Here is an 18,411-nt window from a genome sequence, read left to right as displayed (position 1 = left end):
CAACTCCTCAATTCATTTTAATCTGCATTTTCACATACACACCACCACCCTCACCACCACCACCACCAAAACTGACTCATGTCCACTTTGCTGCGAAATCCAGTCAGCACATTTTATCCCTCATGTTAGCTGTCACCTCAGCACACAACTTTCTGTTCACTCACCTTGGCATCTGAGAGACAACTGAGCTGAGCTCTCTCTCTCTCCCCAGCCTCTCTTAAGCACTCTCTCCTAGTTTCCTCCAGAGGTCCCTCTCTACTCCTCAACATTAAGCACTTAGGTCCTCTTGGACCTTTCTAGAGAATTTCTTCCACCTCCACATGGTCATATAACCTTATACCACACTGACTTCCAATTTTGTTCCCCTATTCCAGAATCCAGACATCAAACTACCCATTTGGCACTTCCATTTGGATGTCCCACATGTATCTCAAAATTGAAAATTTTTCCCTGTCAGTGTTCATCAGGCAAGGAACCATTTTGGATCTAGCAGTTTGGGCCGCTCTCTTAAGTTCCATATCGGATCAACCACTGAGTACTATCCGTTCCGCGTCCTAAAAAAATCTCAGGCCCAGCCACTTCATCTTCGCTGTCCCTTTTCAAGTCACGGTCTGTTCCCTTTTCCCTCTACTAATCTGATATCTTCCCACAGGTCTTTACATTTTCACCATGCCCACCTCCAAGTCAGTCTCCATACTGCAGTTGGGGGTCATCATTTTAAAACCCAAATAATGCCCTTTCCATGTGTAAAAGCCTTCAAGAGCTTCCAATTTAAGTTAGGTTATAGGTAAGCATCTTTATTCTAGTTTCTAAGATTCTTCACAGTCTTTTAGAGTAGGCTGAACTTAACCAGAAAAAAAAAAAAAATCGGACAACACGAAGTGCAGGTGAAGATACAACACAATTGGAACTCTCTTATATTGCTGGTAGAAATGCAAAATGATACAGACATTTTGGAAAACTTGAGTTTCTTGTAAAAGTAAACCACACTTATCATCCAGCCCAGCAATCCTCTCCTAGATAATTACTCAAAAGAAATCAAAAGCTATGCTCACACACAAAAAATGTTTACAGTGGCTTTATTTATCACTGGTAAATGACTAAACAAACTGTGGTGTATTTATGCAATGGAACAATAATTGGCAATGAAAAGAACAAACCACTGATAGACCTGACAACATTACTGGATCTCAAATGCACTGTGCTAAGTTAGGGGTCAGCGAATTATGGTTTACCACCCAAATCTGGCTGCCGTCTGTTTTAACAAGCCAAATTTTATTGGAACATAACCACACCCAATCATTCGTGGATAGCACATGACTGTAATAGCAAAGTAGAGAAGTTGCAACAGAGATGGTACGGCCGGGGCACCTGGGTGACTTAGTGGGTTAAAGCCTCTGCCTTCTGCTCAGGTCATGATCCCAGGGTCCTGGGATCGAGGCCCGCATCGGGCTCACTGCTCAGTGGGGAGCCTGCTTCCTGCCCCCTCTCTCTGCCCTACTCTCTATCTCCTTGTGATCTCTGTCAAATAAATAAATAAAATCTTAAAAAGAGAGAGAGAGAGATGGTACGGCCTGCAAACCTAAAACATTGACTACATGGGCCTTTACGGAAGACAGACTCAGAAGTCTATTTATGACATGATTCCATTTACGTGACATTCTCTAAAAGCAAACGTATAGGGTCAGGAAACAGATCGGACTGTCGGGGTCTGAGGACAGTGGGAGGGCAACACTGACCACAAAGAACAGGAGAGAAATTTGGAGGAGGATAGAAATGTCCTGTATCTTCACTGTGGTGCTGGTTATATGACTGTATGTGGCTTACAAAAACTGATAGAACTGTATATTATAAAGGATGAATTATACCACATAATGTAAATTATACCCCAAATTCTACCTCAATAAACTTGACTTTTAAAAAAGTAAGCAGACGTGTGTAGAGAGCCAACAAGCACACAAAAAGACGCTCAACATTGCTAACCATGTGGGAAATGTGAATCAAAACCACAATAAGATATCATTTGATACTTCTCAGTATGGCTAATATCGGGACACCTGGGTGACTCAGTTAAGTGGCTGCTTTCGGCTGAGGTCATGATCCTAGGGTCCTGGGACTGAGTCCCACATGAGGCTCCTTGCTCAGCAGGGAGTCTGCTTCTCCCTCAGGCTGTTCTGCCTGCCACTCCCCCTGCTTCTGCTTTCTCTCTCTCTCTCTCTGACAAACAAATTTTTAAAATTAAAAAAAAAAAAGAATGGCTAGTATCAAAAAATATAAGGGGCACCTCTGTAACTCAGTTGGTTACGCATTTGACTATTGATTTCAGATCAGGTCTTGATCTCAGGGTTGTGAGTTCAAGCCTCACACTGGGTTCCATCGCTGGCATGGAGCCTTCTTTAAAAAATAAATAAATAAAGCTGTTTGGGTGCTGGAGTGGCTTCAGCAGTTAAGTGTCTGACTTTTGATTTTGGCTCTGGTCCTGATCTCAGGGTTGTGAGACCAAGTCCTGCATCGGGCTCCACACTGAGCATGGAGCCTGCTTAAGATTCTCTCTCTCCCTCTCCCTTTAAGCCACCCCCTCTAAAACAAATAAATAATAAATAAATACATAAATAAATAACTTTTTTTTTTTAAGTACAAGAACAACTGTTGGCAAGGATGTGAAGAAAAGGGAATCATCATACACAGCTGGTGGGAGTGTAAATTGGAAAAAGAGTAAGGAGGTTCCTCAAATAATTTAAAAGTAGAAATACCATATGATCCAGCATTTCCACTTCTGGGTATTCATCTGAAGAAAATGAAAACATTAGTTGAATGGGTAACAAAGGTGTAGGATGTGTAAGTGTTTGCGTGTGTGTGTGAGATACTCCATTTTATATATATGTATATATATATACATATATATATATAATATATATATTAATTAGCTGTATATTGTACCTATATCTACTCAGCCATAGAAAAGGATGAAATCTTGCCATTTGTGACAAAATAGACGGACCTTGAGGATATCACGCTAAGTAAAATAAAGACAAATACTGTATCAATCTAAAAAAAAAAACAAACGAACAAACAAAATAGAAAAAAACTCCAAGATACAAAAATGACCTGATGGTTGCCAGAGGGAAGGAGTGTAGGAGAGATAGGCAAAAAGAGACGAAGGGGTTAAGAGGTATGATCTTCCAGTTATAAAATAAAGGAGACACAGGGATGCGATGTACAGCACAGGGAAAACAGTCAATAATATTCTAACAACTTTGTATGGTGATAGATGGTAATTAGACTTACTGTGGCGACCATTTTGTAGTGTATATAAATACTGAATCACTATGTCGTACACCTGAAACTAATACAATACTATACATCAATTGTTCTTCCATTAAAAAAAAGAAGAAAGCCAATATGTATCTAGTATTTATATGTCAGGCACTGTTATAAACCTTTTACTTTTTTCTACTCATTTAATCCTCATAATAACCCCATGAATTGAGTACTACTGTGATCTCCATTTTACAGAAGAAGTAACTGAGACAAACGAAAGCCAAGTAATTGGCTGGTGATTAATGCAGCTCGGATTATACAACTACACCACACAGACAATATATAATGGCAGAAAAAAATAAAGAGACAGACTTATCAGTTAGAATAGGGTGAGCTATCACCAGTTACCGCACTCTGAAAGTTTCTGGTTGTTTTTTTTTTTTTTTAAGATTTTATTTATTTATTTGACAGACAGATCACAAGTAGGCAGAGAGGCAGGCAGAGAGAGAGAGGAGAAAGCAGGCTCCCTGCTGAGCAGAGAGCCCGATGCGGGGCTCGATCCCAGGACCCTGAGATCATGACCTGAGCCGAAGGCAGAGGCTTAATCCATTGAGCCACCCAGGCGCCCGGTTTCTGTGTTTTTTTTTGTTTTGTTTTGTTTTTTTACCATGGTTTTGTTGTGGATGCTTTCCTGAAGAGTTGTTCCAAAAAAATTTTTTTTAAAGATACAGCACTATTGAGGGTAATTTATTTAATTTCTGACACCACATTTAAAACAACATTTTATTTCTGTTTATATTTTCCCCCATAAAAGCTGCGAAGTGTTGCAACTGAGAAGCTAAGTACCAAGTTTATTTTAGAAGCAGTAAACATAGCCTAAGGCCGTACTTATAATTATGACAAGAGAGAGACTCATATGGCTTCATATGGCTTTGAGTCACAAAAACACATCTGCACTCTACCTTCCCTAGAATATGTTGGCTGATGGCAAATAAAGAAGAGAAAAGCAGCCAGAATAAAACAGTGGTGGTAAGTAGCAACGTGCTTTAAGAATAGAGGTGTTTGTGCTCCAAGTCTTCTCAGACCAGCTCTCCTCCAGGCAGTTTGATTAAGCAGGAATCTGGGGTTAAACCCCATTAAAAGACTGACCGAGAGATTCTGGGAGAAACCTTGGAACGGCAACATACCCTAAATCCTGTGAAAGACCAAAACTCACATGTCAATTCCTGACAAGACACCTGACCAACAACCACTTACTCATCCAATCAATATGTATTAGAGGTCCTTGGCAGGTCTATAGATTGGAGGACAAAACAAAAAGATAAACAGTCAATCATAATATTGCTTAACAGGCAGAGTAAAGATAGAGAAGAGGCTATAAAGGCCACAGGACACACACTTCATCCAGACCTGAGAAGATTTCCTGGACTACAGGAAGAAGGACTACAAGGCATTAGATGGGTAACAATGACAGGAAAGGAAGTGGGAACAGCATGTGCTAAAACCAGAAGTCATCCTAATGTATTTGTGCAGCACACTACTTTCTTAAAAACATGTGTTGCAGGGGCGCCTGGGTGGCTCAGTGGGTTAAGGCCTCTGCCTTCGGCTAGGGTAATGATCCCAGGTTCCTGGGATCAAGCCCCGCTCGGGCTCTCTGCTCCGTGAAGGGCCTGCCTTGTCCCCTCTCTCTGCCTGCCTCCCTGACTACTTGTGATCTCTCTCTCTGTCAAATGAATAAATAAAATCTTTTAAAAAAAAATGTGTTGCATATCCAATACTTAAAAGTTGCTATATTTCATATAACAGTGATTTCTGAAATGAATCTGCTGCAACAGCATGGATCCCTTGGGCAGAAATTGTGTGGTCTTGTTAGTGCAGGGCTCACACTACTGGTTTCACGCTTTTATGTCACCCACTCTAGCCCCTATAGGCAGAGACATTTGCCGACCCCAGGCTAGAAACAGGAAAAGCCCAGTACTATGATTCCACCACTGAAGCCAGAAGAAATGAGAGTCCAAGAACTCCAACCACAGCTCCCAAACAAAAAAATTCTTATCCTTGTAGAATTAGGAGAATATTTAATATTACTTTGATTTTTTTATTTCTGATATTTAATTATGATGGTCTATGGAGAAATAGGAATTTTTTTAAACTTGTAAGCAAATGTTCGTCTATGTTTTAAAAAGACAAGATTCCTCCAGAATTCTGATAGCAAACGTGTGGTTTTTGTCAAGAGACTGGTACCTGTGAACACCTACAGAGAACTGAAAGCCAAGTTCATAATCTTTGAGGGTTTATAGCCCAGGGAACAGAACAGGATTCAGAATGAGATCAGTTTTACTATGTGCACCATTAGACTTGCAAATTTAAAAAAAAAAAAAAAATCCTAGACATTTGCAACTTCAGGTGAGACCGAAAACAAGATCTAATAATTAGTGTCTATTTCTGAAAGAAGTGCATATTTAAAGACCACAGGCAATTAACAACCAGGTTGTCCTGTAATCATGTACAGTAATAATTGGAGTATAAAGTAGGGTTTCATGCAAATCACTTCATACTGCAACTATCACTCTCACTCTCTCCCATAGCATGTGATTCAATCACATACTGCTAATGGAACTGTTAGATTTTAGGGAAATTGCTTTGCGTTTTGTTGTCACTAAAAAAGACCAACAATATTTGTATTTTCCTAGAAAGAAGATGCAACCTGCATCTCCTTACGGCGAATCTTAAAATGTTTTAATGGCCTTCACCTCCTGAACCACTCTGTGATTCTAAACAATGATGTTTTTTCTTGTACTTACATGACAGCAAGCAACATTTCTCACTGTGAACATCCTCAGGGAGGGACTCACGATTTCTCTGTAGGAACAGTTGCTAATCGGTAGACTGTCATCTCCACTGGAGACCAGAGAAGAGAAAACAAGTCCTTCCTTCTGGGGGGACTGAGATCAGAGCTCCAGCTCACCTTGAATGTGCCGTCCAGGCTTTATGTGGCTGCGATTCATTTGAGAAATCACAGAGACACTCTCTTAATAGCAATCATGATATATCCAAACTGCTAAATTGTGAAACTTTTTTTATAGCTGAAGAAGAGGGAAAATCCTTTCGCTCTGTTTGAATCTACTTCAGATAAGCTCACTTCATAACTGACTACATGATCTGAGGTTTGGGAGATACATTTTATTGGTTTTCAAATAAATACTTCAGAAATGATAATAGTTGGAGGTGTCTCAACTTGATACTGCTCTTCAATCCCAACAGCCTGCTGAGAACTAGGGGATCTGGAAAGGAAGGCTGAGCTCAGGGAGGCCAGGGAAGGAAGAGGCGGCACTGGGGCTGGCTGGGCTGCTACTGGTCCGCACACTCTAATGAGCTAGCTCCTATAGGTCTCATCATTACCACAGAACACAGGCACCCTTTGACCACCAAGGTAAGTGAGTTCAGTTATTCCTTATGCAAGTAACTGAGAGACTCATAATTTGATTTCAGGTTTGACTTCACATCCCCTGACTTCAGCTGTGCTAGGCTCTCTTTGCCTATAAATGTAGACTACCTGGGCCCCTCGATCTGTCAGCTTCTCTGGCACCAGCAAGGAGCTGTTGGTGATCGTCAGTGAACTCAGAAGTTCTTGGGACTGTGGACAGCCTGTGGCCAGCAACCCTGGGCCATCAAGTTCCATGAAGTAGCATTTTTTCCTTAAAAACTTCCCTAAGACATATGTTTGAAAGTGGATACAGGAGGTTCATCCTTCTCCCATCCCTTGAAGGTAAATAAAATACTGACCCAATGAGCCCAACAATCATTTCCAAGCTTGACAATCCAGATGGACCTCAGCTACGTTTTAATTTGATGTTCAAAATAGTTCTGGGTCAAATTTATGATGCGTACTTTCCATTTCTCTGCGAATTATTTCTTCAAATATATACTTTTTTTATAACAATTCTATTTGTACTCACAAGCATATAATTAGATCTCAGAAGACCTTTGTTGAGAAACCACAAATTAGAAAATAAAGGAAGTAAGTAAAATTAACGTTGCCTAACTTAACATAAAGCATCCATTTTCTTCTTAATTTGCCCAAACTTTACCTACAAAAAGCCTTCTGAACATAAACATAATCTGACTATGAAGTTGGAAGATGGGGAGAAGGGAAGGAAGCTGAAGGACTCTCCCCAAAGCATTTATAGAAAGTTTGCTCAGTCCCACAATATCCCTAAAAAGTTTCTTAAAGAGCCCTCAAGATGAATAAATAGTTGAAAATGAAATGCAAAGTCAAATCAGAATGAATGTCAATGTTGCTCAGTTAGCAACAGCCTAGAAGCTCACCAGCTGTCAACGCTAATCATAGCTCAGTTGTTGACTCACTGTGTGACCTCTAGAAGTACAGTTAACCTCGCTGATTTTGTATGCCAGCCATAAAATAGCATCACAAACTCTTCGAAGGCCTGATGTGAGTTATAACTCAAAGATATTGCCATGGCCCCACTTTAGGAGCTAAGTGTTAAATAAAAACCAAAATTATAAGGAAGATGATAGGATGCTCTTCAAAGAACATTTCCAGCTCTGTCTGCATAATTTTAGTGCTTTGATGAAGCATGGCTCTGAAGAAACAGTTAACCATATAGAGTAGTTAAGAATAGTTCAAACTGGCCTTATGGAAAATATAGTGTATTCCGAATTCTCATCAAGCTTTAGATATCAGTCACAGCCCCAACATATTTAGTTGTGCTTCTAGGAGAAAAAGAATTCTTCTAGGAATCTATGCACGGGGTTCTGCATAAGAGAAGCAAGTGAATGCCACAGTCTTTGGCAAAAACTCCAACAATAAAACTCTCATGAAAAGAAATGCAACTCATTTGTCAACTGGATTAGAAACTAAAGTCAGGAGGCAGATGTGATGGTTGGATGCTTAAAACTTTTGCTCTTCCTCCAGGGCATTTCCCACCCTCCCTGAGAGTTGGCTGGAAATGATCCGGTGGGTCAAAAAGCCCTATAATATGGCAGAACCACTGGAATAAAGAGACATAGATCCCTGAGTCATTGTAAGAAGCAGGTCCCCTCCTCCATCCTCACCGAACTGTATTGTGAACAAGACATAAACCTGCATGGTGATAACCCAGTGAGCTTTGGGGGTTGTTGATTACACCAATTAGCATGCTCTAATTAATACACAACTATAGGTTATATTCAGCATTACAACCTGAAATTCACAACTCCTCTACCCTGCGTACAGTCCATACACAGTTCAGAATCTTCCTCTGGTGGATAAGGACCCATCATTTATAGAAAATTAAATCCGCACATACAAAGAAGCTCCAAAGGACAGAGCAACAAACACAAGCCCCACTAAACCACTTTATATCTGATGTAACGTTGAAGTTAATAGCTCTTCAAGCAGGCAGGTGGGACCAAGGAGCCTGTTCCTTAAGCACTGGTCCCTTCTGTCCTCCTTAATATGCATTCTTTGTATGGTATTAGCATCATGGTACCCCACCTAAACAACATCAACGAAAACAAAGACTGTTTAAGAACCGTTGCTATTCCAGAACTTTGTAATTTTTTTTTTTTTTAAGAAAAAAGCTGTTTATGAACCTATGAAAAAAATGCTTCTGGAGATGGAAGATTATTTACTTAGAACAAACAAGTCTGGTAGCTGGAATTGACTCAAGTTAAAAGCAATCTGGGAAACATAAAGCAGACATGTCATGTCACAATTCGAGCTACATCAGTGCTCAGGAAGACTTACATTGATTTCAACCCCACAGACACTCTTTAGTTTAGGAACCAGAAGAATATTTATAACTGAGGTTAAATTCTTAAAGATATTAAGCATGGTCAAAAATTAAGTAGTTACATCCAATCAAAGATACTACTGAAGTCATGTGGGAGTGGAATTTTTAGAATGTAAAATTTCTTAATTGACATCATGTCCTAAGTGCTATGCAAGTTTTATTCATGTATTTGTGTATTTTAAAGGCTTTTTTTTTCCTCCCAGCAGTTTCAAGTTTACAGCAAAATTGAGAAGATCCATGGGTTTTCCATATCCCCCTGCCCCCACACATACATGTCCTTTATCAACATCATTCACCAGAATGGCACATTATTTACCAAGAATGAACCTACACTGACACATTATAATGTCAATAATTTACTTAAGAGTTCACTCCTGCTGTTGTGCATTTTATGGGGTTAGACAAATGCATAATAACACAGACCCATTATTATAATATCATACAGAGGAGTTTCATTGTCCTAAAAATCCTCCATGTTCTGCCCATTCCTGCCCCACATGCCCCAGGTAACTGATCATTTTTCCTGTCTCCAGCAGTTTTGGAGAACCCACAGTGGAATTCTTGCACTACCATTTTTTCTTTCTGTGCCTCTTCATGGCACGATAGCTTGTTTCTTTCTAGCACTGAATAATAGTCCATTGTCTGGATGTACAACAGTTTATTTATCCATTCACCCACTGAAGGACATCTTGGTTGCTTCCAAGTTTTAGCGATTATGCATAAAGCTATTATAAACATCCCTGTGCAGATCTTTGTGCGAACATGGTTTTCAAGTCTTTGGGGTAAGCACCAATGAGAGTGACTGCTGGATCAAATGGTAAGAATATGTTTAGTTTTATAAAAAACTGTCCCACTGTGTTCCAAAGTAGCAGTACCATTTTGTGTTCTCACCAGGAATAAAGGAGGGTAGCTGTTGCTCCACACCCTTCACCAGCATTTGCTCATGATTTTTATTTCTCTTCAATAGATACTCACCTGAACTTCACGTTTCTCTATCCTCTACCAGTTTCTCTGTCTGGCATTTAATATAAGCCACACTGTGCCAACCAAAAGCTCCACCATGTAAAGAAATCTGGTGCTACTGCGCTCTTAGTATGTCTAACAGGGCTAGGTCTATTTCAAATGTTCATGCCTTGTATCAGGGGAAGGGAAAGTCCTAGATACTAAAGACCCGCTTTGTGTCAGGTACTGAGGTCACTGGCTTGTATGTATTGACTTGGTGCTGGGCAGCAGGAAAAAGCCTGGGAGTCAGTGACATTAACCTTACCTTATGAAGGAAGTGGAGTCCTGAAAACATGCATGACCTGAGCACATTAACAGGCTCATTGAATCTCCTCCACACTGTGTAACAGACACATTCAGGAAGCTAAATGTCTGCCCGTTCGGGGATCCGTTGCAGTAAGTCCCAAAGTAGATCTTACTTTCACTAGAGATGACCATTCTATTTTTTACTCCTTCTCCAATCTTTTCTTCTGTATTTTGAGTCATTAGTATTATCAGTCAAAAAGCTCTGCTTTATTAGAATCCTTACAAATAATGCATTGAGAAGAGACTGAAATTACGAGTTAAAACAATGTTTTCAAAATTCCTATGGATTTTCATTATTCATGTATCACTTTGCCTCTCATTAGCATATGTCCTTTTCTTCCCGAGTTTCGATGATACTAGCAACAAAGGTAATACCGTTTTACCTGTAATTCAACTCACCTAACACATCACCACTACCATTTTCTCACGTTCCCTTAATTCACACACAGAGTGAACTCTAATATTTTGTAGGCCACTCAAGGTGTATAAATTGCTGTCTCTTACAAAGTCAGAGGCTATTTTACAAAGCATGAACATCCTGTCAGCAATCACTCCTACTACCTCACTGACGCTGGAAAGTAATAAGCCTAACTGCTTTCCACTTCAAGCTAAAATAATACAAGAGAATTCCAGAGGGGGGGAAAAAAAAGCAGGACTTTTTAAATATTGTTTGTTTTCTAGAATGTTTCATCATGGTGTCCAACAAATAGCATTCTACTATATAAAATTAATTTACCAAGAATACTGTATTCACATAACTTTTTAGAAACACATCAGCCCTATAAACCGAGTCTGCCAAAACTCATAAAGACCCAAATAGAGAAAGAGAAGAAACAACAGGAACTTCAAGTAAGTTATTACTTGCAACAGGAAAAGAGTTTAAGTTAATAACTGGCTTTGTTCTCCTGTTCCTTGGCTCATCGTCCGATCAGGAAGCAAGTCAAAAAGAGAACATAAGGTATCTGTATACCTGTTGTCTGGCCATTGTCCTACCACCTCAGATGAAGGACATAGCAGTGCTGCTGACCTCCAAGTCTTAACAAGGTAACCCTGAATGCCAGGATCACCCATGACAAGAGCAACTTTCCTGCACCTTAGACTCACATTGTACCTTCTTATCACCTGGGGATCCACTACTAGCTCAGACTTTTTGAAAGCTCACTATGTTCCAGAACCTCTTCCAGGCTTTATTGCTCTTCAGCATTCCTCAGAGCAAAGCACCACTGTTCTCTGTATTTTACAGACAGAGGAAAATGATGTCCAGAGAACTTAAGAAAATTGACCATAGTCTCTTAGCTCTTCAGTAGAGCCAAGCGTTGGAGGTATGCAATCTTTGCCAAGATGGTGCTCTCATCCTTTACGTTCTATCACTCAGGAATGGAAGGATATTTGATCAGTGAGAATCTCTGAATTCCCTGATTCTAATACAATCACTCCTCAAACTAAAAAGAGACCTTGATTGCCATACCCTGAAGCTCATTCCCTACCTCAGTCTGGTGCAGAAAAAAAATAAGAAAACTTTCACATCCGGGCTTTGAGAAAGCTTTCAGTGGTTTTCAGTCCTCACCTCCAGTTGGCTCACAAAGCCCACTACACCTTCAGAGTGGGTAATGGAAGGAACAAACCCAGCATGTGTTACGTGGGAGGGCACACCCTCAGACTTAAATAGATCTTTGTTACATCAACCACACCACTGGGGTTAAAAAGAAGCCCACACTATCACACCAGTATTTCCAGTTAGACCTAGAAGGTATGACATAAATGTTGAGTTAAAAAAAAAAAAAAAGAAGTTTCAAAAAATGCCATTGGTCTATAATGAAAGACAAAAGCCTGGGGTAACCCTCAGTACAATCTCTGCACTCCCACCCTGCTTTTGTCCCCATTCCTCCCAGCCACCCACATTCTTCCCACCCACCTGAGGACCCCTCATGAAGCCCTGGCTTTACACTCCCCACTTCCGCTCCTCACGAAGGTTCACTGGCTCTGAAAGTACCCAAGACCCTCTCTCCTAACTTAAACTCCCCTCTCCATCCACTCTGTTGTCTCATCAATTCAAAATTAGAAAAGGAGACTCTCTCATGAAGTGACACGTCTCTTTCACTTGATATGAGGGAATCACTAAAAGAGCATCCTGTCCCGAGAAGAAGACCGGATACCCTCCAAGTCCCTTCCAAGTAAAATTATTATTAAATTGACTTCTACTAAATAGTGAATGACTAATAACTTGCTCTCAAAAATCTGCACACCACTACAGAGATATTTGCTCGCCACATTCCTGGTGGGATTTAAGACAGTGGAATATACCCAATGCAATGACAAGAGCCATTACTCAGCCTCCTGGCCCTTGGCATATAGCTGATCCAGGGAGAGGAACATCAAGAAGACTCTGGGGACACTTATATCACCTACTTGTGGGTGAGGCAATAAAAGGAGGAAAATGAATAGGAAGCCTCTCCAACACCACTCAAAAAAACCCTACATGAGCCACTGAGGAGAGCCTGGAAAGTGGATACTCTCTGTGGCCACAAACCTCCTTTCCTGCAGGTGGACACAGTCAAAAAAAAAAAGTCAGCCAATATTTATCTCTTCATCAGCTTCCTCACTGTAATAGGAAAATTCAGGTTGCTCCAGCTCCAAAAGAAAATAATAATAATAATAATAATATCTCCTTAGTCCATCCCTTCTAACTCTGATTTATTTATCTTAAAAGAAAAAAATCTCTATGCTCCCCTTGGGTCAACAATGGACACTACTGATCACTGAATAACAAATCTTAATAATATGCTTGTATGAGGGAAAGCCACATTGTGACGTGAGACTAAACAATCATTGCTATTACCTCTAACGCCTGACCTATCTCCAGAAATGCTAGGGTCTCCGCAGTTGTCTCTATCTCCTCACCTACAATAGCTTTTATTCAAGCAGCTGGGTAAAAGGTAAGTGAACAGTATCTTACTTGATTTCATAGTGTTTTCTATTTAATCAAATAAATGGATACAGAATAGCATTCCTTCATTATCCCCCTTGCAAATATAAGCTAATTTAACTGTAGAATTGATTTAAAAGTTTTCAAGTGAGCTGACTTGGCACCTAAATGCTGACAGGTAGCACTACCTTTTCTGTCAAATGTGCTTTAACTGTTGACCAACTTCTAGAATCAAGCGGTTTGTATTTAGAATACAGTCCCTGCCCGTACTTTAGGAAGGAAGCTTTGTGCTCAGAATATCAAAGGAGCACAAGCGAGGAGCCAGGGGAGACAGAGCTGCAGGGGCAGGAATGCCAGCAAAATGTGCCTGAACTTGAACTCGACAGATGGCTTTCTAATACGTCAGCGTCTTGGACTTTCGACACCAATTTCTTCTTAAAGGAGGACAGTTCATCAGTTAAAATCATCTTAGAAAACTGGAAGAAAAAAATATAAAGACACAAGCCAATACATTAAGCATGGCTCTGCAGAAAAATGGAGCATGCCGAGTCACATTTAAAGACACAGCTTCTACAAAACGTAGCCAAATAATCGGTATCGGGGGCAGATTTTTCCTGACCATTGAAAAGTCCCCCAGAATGGCTCTGATTGGCAGATATTTTCTGAGAGAGGACAGCTGAGGCCTCTGGTCATTTTATGTCAATGGCCCAAAAGAGTCGTCTCCTCTCCCCCCTCATCTCTCTTCTCTCTTTGTTGCTAATCCCTAAGGCTACATCCCAACCTGCCACGCAAAATGCGCTCAAGGCCGTGGCTTTAGGGGACAGGAATCACCACAAAAGAATGCACATGTTTGGATGAATGCTTTATACAACTCATTGATTGAATATGCCTATGGTGATTTTTCTCAAAAGAACTTGTCAGATTAAAATTATAAATGACTTGAAACTGCTGGTATCCATTTCATTTGGCCATTAGGGTAGTCAGGATGTCTAACTTAGGAAGGAGAAAATGGCAAAATGACCCAGAAATCAGTAGATTCTTGTTTTGTCTTGATTTTACTGATGAAAATTCACCCTTAATGTGATTGATTAGAGACAATATCAAGTGTTTATTGTGTGAGATTAAAGAAAAATCAAACAGGGGCGCCTGGGTGGCTCAGTGGGTTAAAGCCTCTGCCTTCGGCTCAGGTCATGATCTCAGGGTCCTGGAATGGAGCCCTGCATTGGGCTTTCTGCTCAGCGGGGAGCCTGCTTCCCTTCCTCTCTCTCTCTGCCTGCCTCTCTGCCTACTTGTGATCTCTGTCAAATAAATAAAATCTTAAAAAAAAAAGAAAAAAGAAAAATGAAACAAATAAAACATATGAAACAGTATAATCTGAACACAAAGTTAACTTATAAACTCTGAAGTAGAACACGCTTGCTGCGGTTAACAGACATAAACTGTGTACAAATTTAGCAACAACTTATCATATTAGATATTGTGACCTTTGGTGCTGGCAGTTGCCAGTGTCATTTGGGATAGCCCTGCCTGGTAAAAATGGCAGAAATAACCTAATCCGTTAAAGCCCATGTCTCAAACCGAAATGCACCTCTGAAATAACCTCACAGCAGGAGCGGCATCTTTTCACACTGACTTTTAAGCAACCAAGGCAATATTTTGAAAGGAACAGTGTACCCAGCAAAACCCGTGAGTGACGATGAGCTTCAGAGCAAGTCAGTCAATTAGGACCTGCAAGATATCCACCTGGGGAAACCGTAAGGGCGATGTGCTCATAAGTAAGAATGAAAAAGACTAACACGGCCTATTCAGTTCCTTCTGTCTTTAGGAGGAAGCACTGAAAACAAGCCGGTTTTTTGTTTTGTTTTGTTTTGTTTTGTTTTTTTAACTCTAAGTCATCAAACTGATTCTTCCCGGGAAGAGTTTTTAAAGTAATATTTCTCACTCAGAACCTGGGACTCCAAGCAATGTGGCCGGCTCTACTCTCAGAGCACAAAGGAAAAAACAGGCACAGGACCAGCCATGGCATAAAGGCTCTCACAGCAATGAACAAAACGAGTCCAACTGCAACAGCTTCCCCAATTCCTTTACCTCCTCCGTCTTTGAGTCAGGAATATACCACCGAGCTGATAGTGAAAAATACCCTAGAGACACGGGGAAGGGAGAACAGGAGACTAGTAATCCTGACCACTGGGGCAGCCGCCAGGATTTCAAGCTGAAAAAGAACAAAAGCAGTCACCAAAATAATTTCCTGACATCCATTTGGCATAGTTGTAGTGCAAAGGGGAAAAAAAAAATGAAAATAAACTGAGCACTTTAAATTATTTGGAAACTTCATACCAATCTCATTTCACGGCCTTCTCCCATTAAAGACGTGATCCAATATAAAGTAACGCTCCATGAGTAAGTAAACCTTTCAGAAATAAAACTGAGAGTCAACATTGGGTCTTTTGTCTAGGCCCTTTTCCATTTCCTGTCTCAGAGGCCTGCCTGCCTTCTAGTAAGACAAACTTTTGGCAGGAACACAGAAGGTATCCAGAAATTTGCATGAATTGGACAAGGAAGTCTAGATAAACAAAACCTGGCCTTCGGAAATGAGGCACTCTCTTAAAACCAGAGAGCCAAAATAGAAACTAAGTAATGTAATGCTTTCTGATAAAGAAATTCACTTTTTAAAAAATTATATACACACAGTAGTCAAGAATCATTAAGGGAGTATTCTAAATTAGTGTCTGTCAGATCAAGACAGTAATTTCTAAACAAAACCATTAACACACACCCATGGCCCGAATGCAGTTCTTTAACGGATATAAGTTTCATAGTATAACCAATACATGCATAATACTTACTTGCTTCCTTCTGTAATGAGCAAATTGAGAGAGGCCTAGGACACTTGCTAGAGCACCACCTCCAACAAGAATAGTCCCTTTCACTGCCTTTTGAAATGCCATTTCTTAGCCTACAAAGAAAAACAAAAAGGAAACAGAAAGAAGTGAATTGGGATTTTTATCAGATAACAATCCCCACGGTAGAGAGGGACCTTGCAAGATTCCGAACCGATGTTAAGCTAGAAAACAAAACATAAAATAAGGACGTTATCATGGGCCAAAAACAACACATAAAAAAATGGAGATGAGGGAACTGACCACATAAAAGTCACCTTCCAACAGGAATTAAAGAAAGAAAAGCAAGGTACGAGGCAACTGAAGATACTTACACAGGATAAAGTCAAGAATGCCATGAGAAGAAACCGTATTGTGTGACTCACAAAACTGCACTCTCTACTTGAAAACGTGTTCCACTGCTAATCCCCTCCACAAGGAGAACAGTGGAAGGCTGTCACTAATGGAGACAGTGAGTCTCACGTTCACTTCAGGTTCTTTGGTGCGGGTTTAATTCAGATGGTGGCACAACTTCCTTCCTGGGCTCCCCCCACCAATGATGCTCTCACTAGAGCCAAGAGCCAACACTTGGGCATTCCTGTCCTTAAGCATCTACACTTGACAGACTAAAAGTCAAAGGAAACCATGCCTTGATCCTTTCACAAAGAGACAGAAGATAATTCTTAGTGACTGCTATAATTCCTGTAATTAAGGGAACTTAATTTAAAAAAAAAAAGTTTTCTTCTAGCTAGGGTTGCATGGCATTGCAATTTCAAGGGGGAAGTCTCCATAGCAAGCACTTGTTTTGTTTGTTTGTTTCAGGGAGAGCGGGGGACGGGTGGCACCTGGGTGATTCAATCTGTTAAGAGTCTCCCTTCGTCTCAGGTCATAATCCCAGGGTCCTGGGATCCAGGCCCATGTGGGGCTCCCTGCTCAGTGGGGAGTCTGCTTCTCCCATCTCCTTCTTCCCCTCCTCCCCACTCTGCCCCCCCACCCCCTCTTCCTGCTCACTTGCGAGGAAGGAATTGTTCTCTCTCTCCAAATAAATAAATAAAATCTTTTAAAAAGTGGGGAGGGAGGAAGGGAGGAGCAGAAGGAGAGGGAGAGAGAGAATCCCAACCAGGTTCCATGTCCAGGGAAGAGTGCAACCCGGAGGTCATTACCGGAGGGGAAATCAAGAGTCAGATGCTTAACTTGACTGAGACAGCCAGTTGCCCCTTGCTATGTATTTCTAAAATAAAGTCTTATATTGTGTTAGCTCTTGACTTCCTTTTCACCTTGAAACATGAGTGTGTGTGTGTGTGTGTGTGTGTGTGTGTGTGTCTGTGCATGCATACTTCCACTACTAGAATCACTACATTTTTAAAAGTTTTTTTGAATGCTCCTATATCCTTTAACTTTTTTGAAAATAACACACATAAAAGTACATAAAAGTGAAGATTCCACCAAAAGAACTCTTGCCAGCTTTTATTTAGCTAAATAAAAAAAGATAACACCGTGTGATCACCTAAAAAAAAAAAAAGAAGAAGAAGAAGCCACCAGTTCTAATGTAGAGTTTCTATTGTTCAGTATCAGTTCAACCTGCCTAGGGCTTTCATTAATCATAGCAGCTGGCACACCCAGATCTTACAGGGAAGCCACTACCCTATTGTCCTGAATGGGTGGAGGTCAGACCTGTTGGGACAACATACCTTTACAAGTATCTCATGACTCAGGAAAACGTTTAATATGAAGTCAGTTTTAACCTAGGATAAGAAAGAGCATATAGTATCTTAATGTAAATTATGGTACAGTTAAAATGTTTGGGTCCATATAGGATGAATAGCATAACTATATAGGATGAATTAGCATAACTACACTGAATCAAAGAATTTCAGTGCAGTTGATAACTGTGACTCTATAGAAAATTCATTTTGGAATACTATAAATTTTCTACTAAAATAAAAGTTGAATTTCTGAAAATTTTATTTTTCCTCTGACTTCACTCCTTCTAACAAACTAATAAATTCTAAGACTCATCTTTTTTTATTAAGAGTATCACCGGAAAAAAATATTTCACACACATATGTTTCTCTACTGCTGCAGGACCTTCATCAAACGTACGCTCTTTCCCGAATTATGCAAAACAATTGGTATATATGATGGCTACTGGCCTTCATTCATCATTTGGTGAACCCTAAGCAAACCCTTATGTCCCAGGTTGCTCTGATACGGAAAACCTCAACTAAGCCAACTTGGAAGG

The 18,411-nt window shown here is 40.3% G+C and overlaps 1 protein-coding gene across 4 annotated transcripts in view; it reads right to left on the bottom strand.

Moving 5' to 3' along the window:
• GPD2 (glycerol-3-phosphate dehydrogenase 2) overlaps positions 1-18,411 on the bottom strand; it is a 140,855-nt gene that overhangs the window by 87,896 nt on the left and 34,548 nt on the right. For all 4 annotated transcript variants that reach the window (XM_047721795.1, XM_047721793.1, XM_047721796.1 and 1 more), the window contains exon 2: positions 16,137-16,246. In XM_047721795.1, the coding sequence (XP_047577751.1) occupies positions 16,137-16,238 (102 nt within the window). In that variant the 5' untranslated portion in view covers positions 16,239-16,246. The remainder of the gene's footprint in view (positions 1-16,136; positions 16,247-18,411) is intronic.

Source organism: Lutra lutra, chromosome 3, assembly GCF_902655055.1.
Source record: "Lutra lutra chromosome 3, mLutLut1.2, whole genome shotgun sequence".
In the NCBI taxonomy this organism is placed as follows: domain Eukaryota; kingdom Metazoa; phylum Chordata; class Mammalia; order Carnivora; family Mustelidae; genus Lutra; species Lutra lutra.
This window is presented reverse-complemented; position numbering and strand designations above follow the sequence as displayed.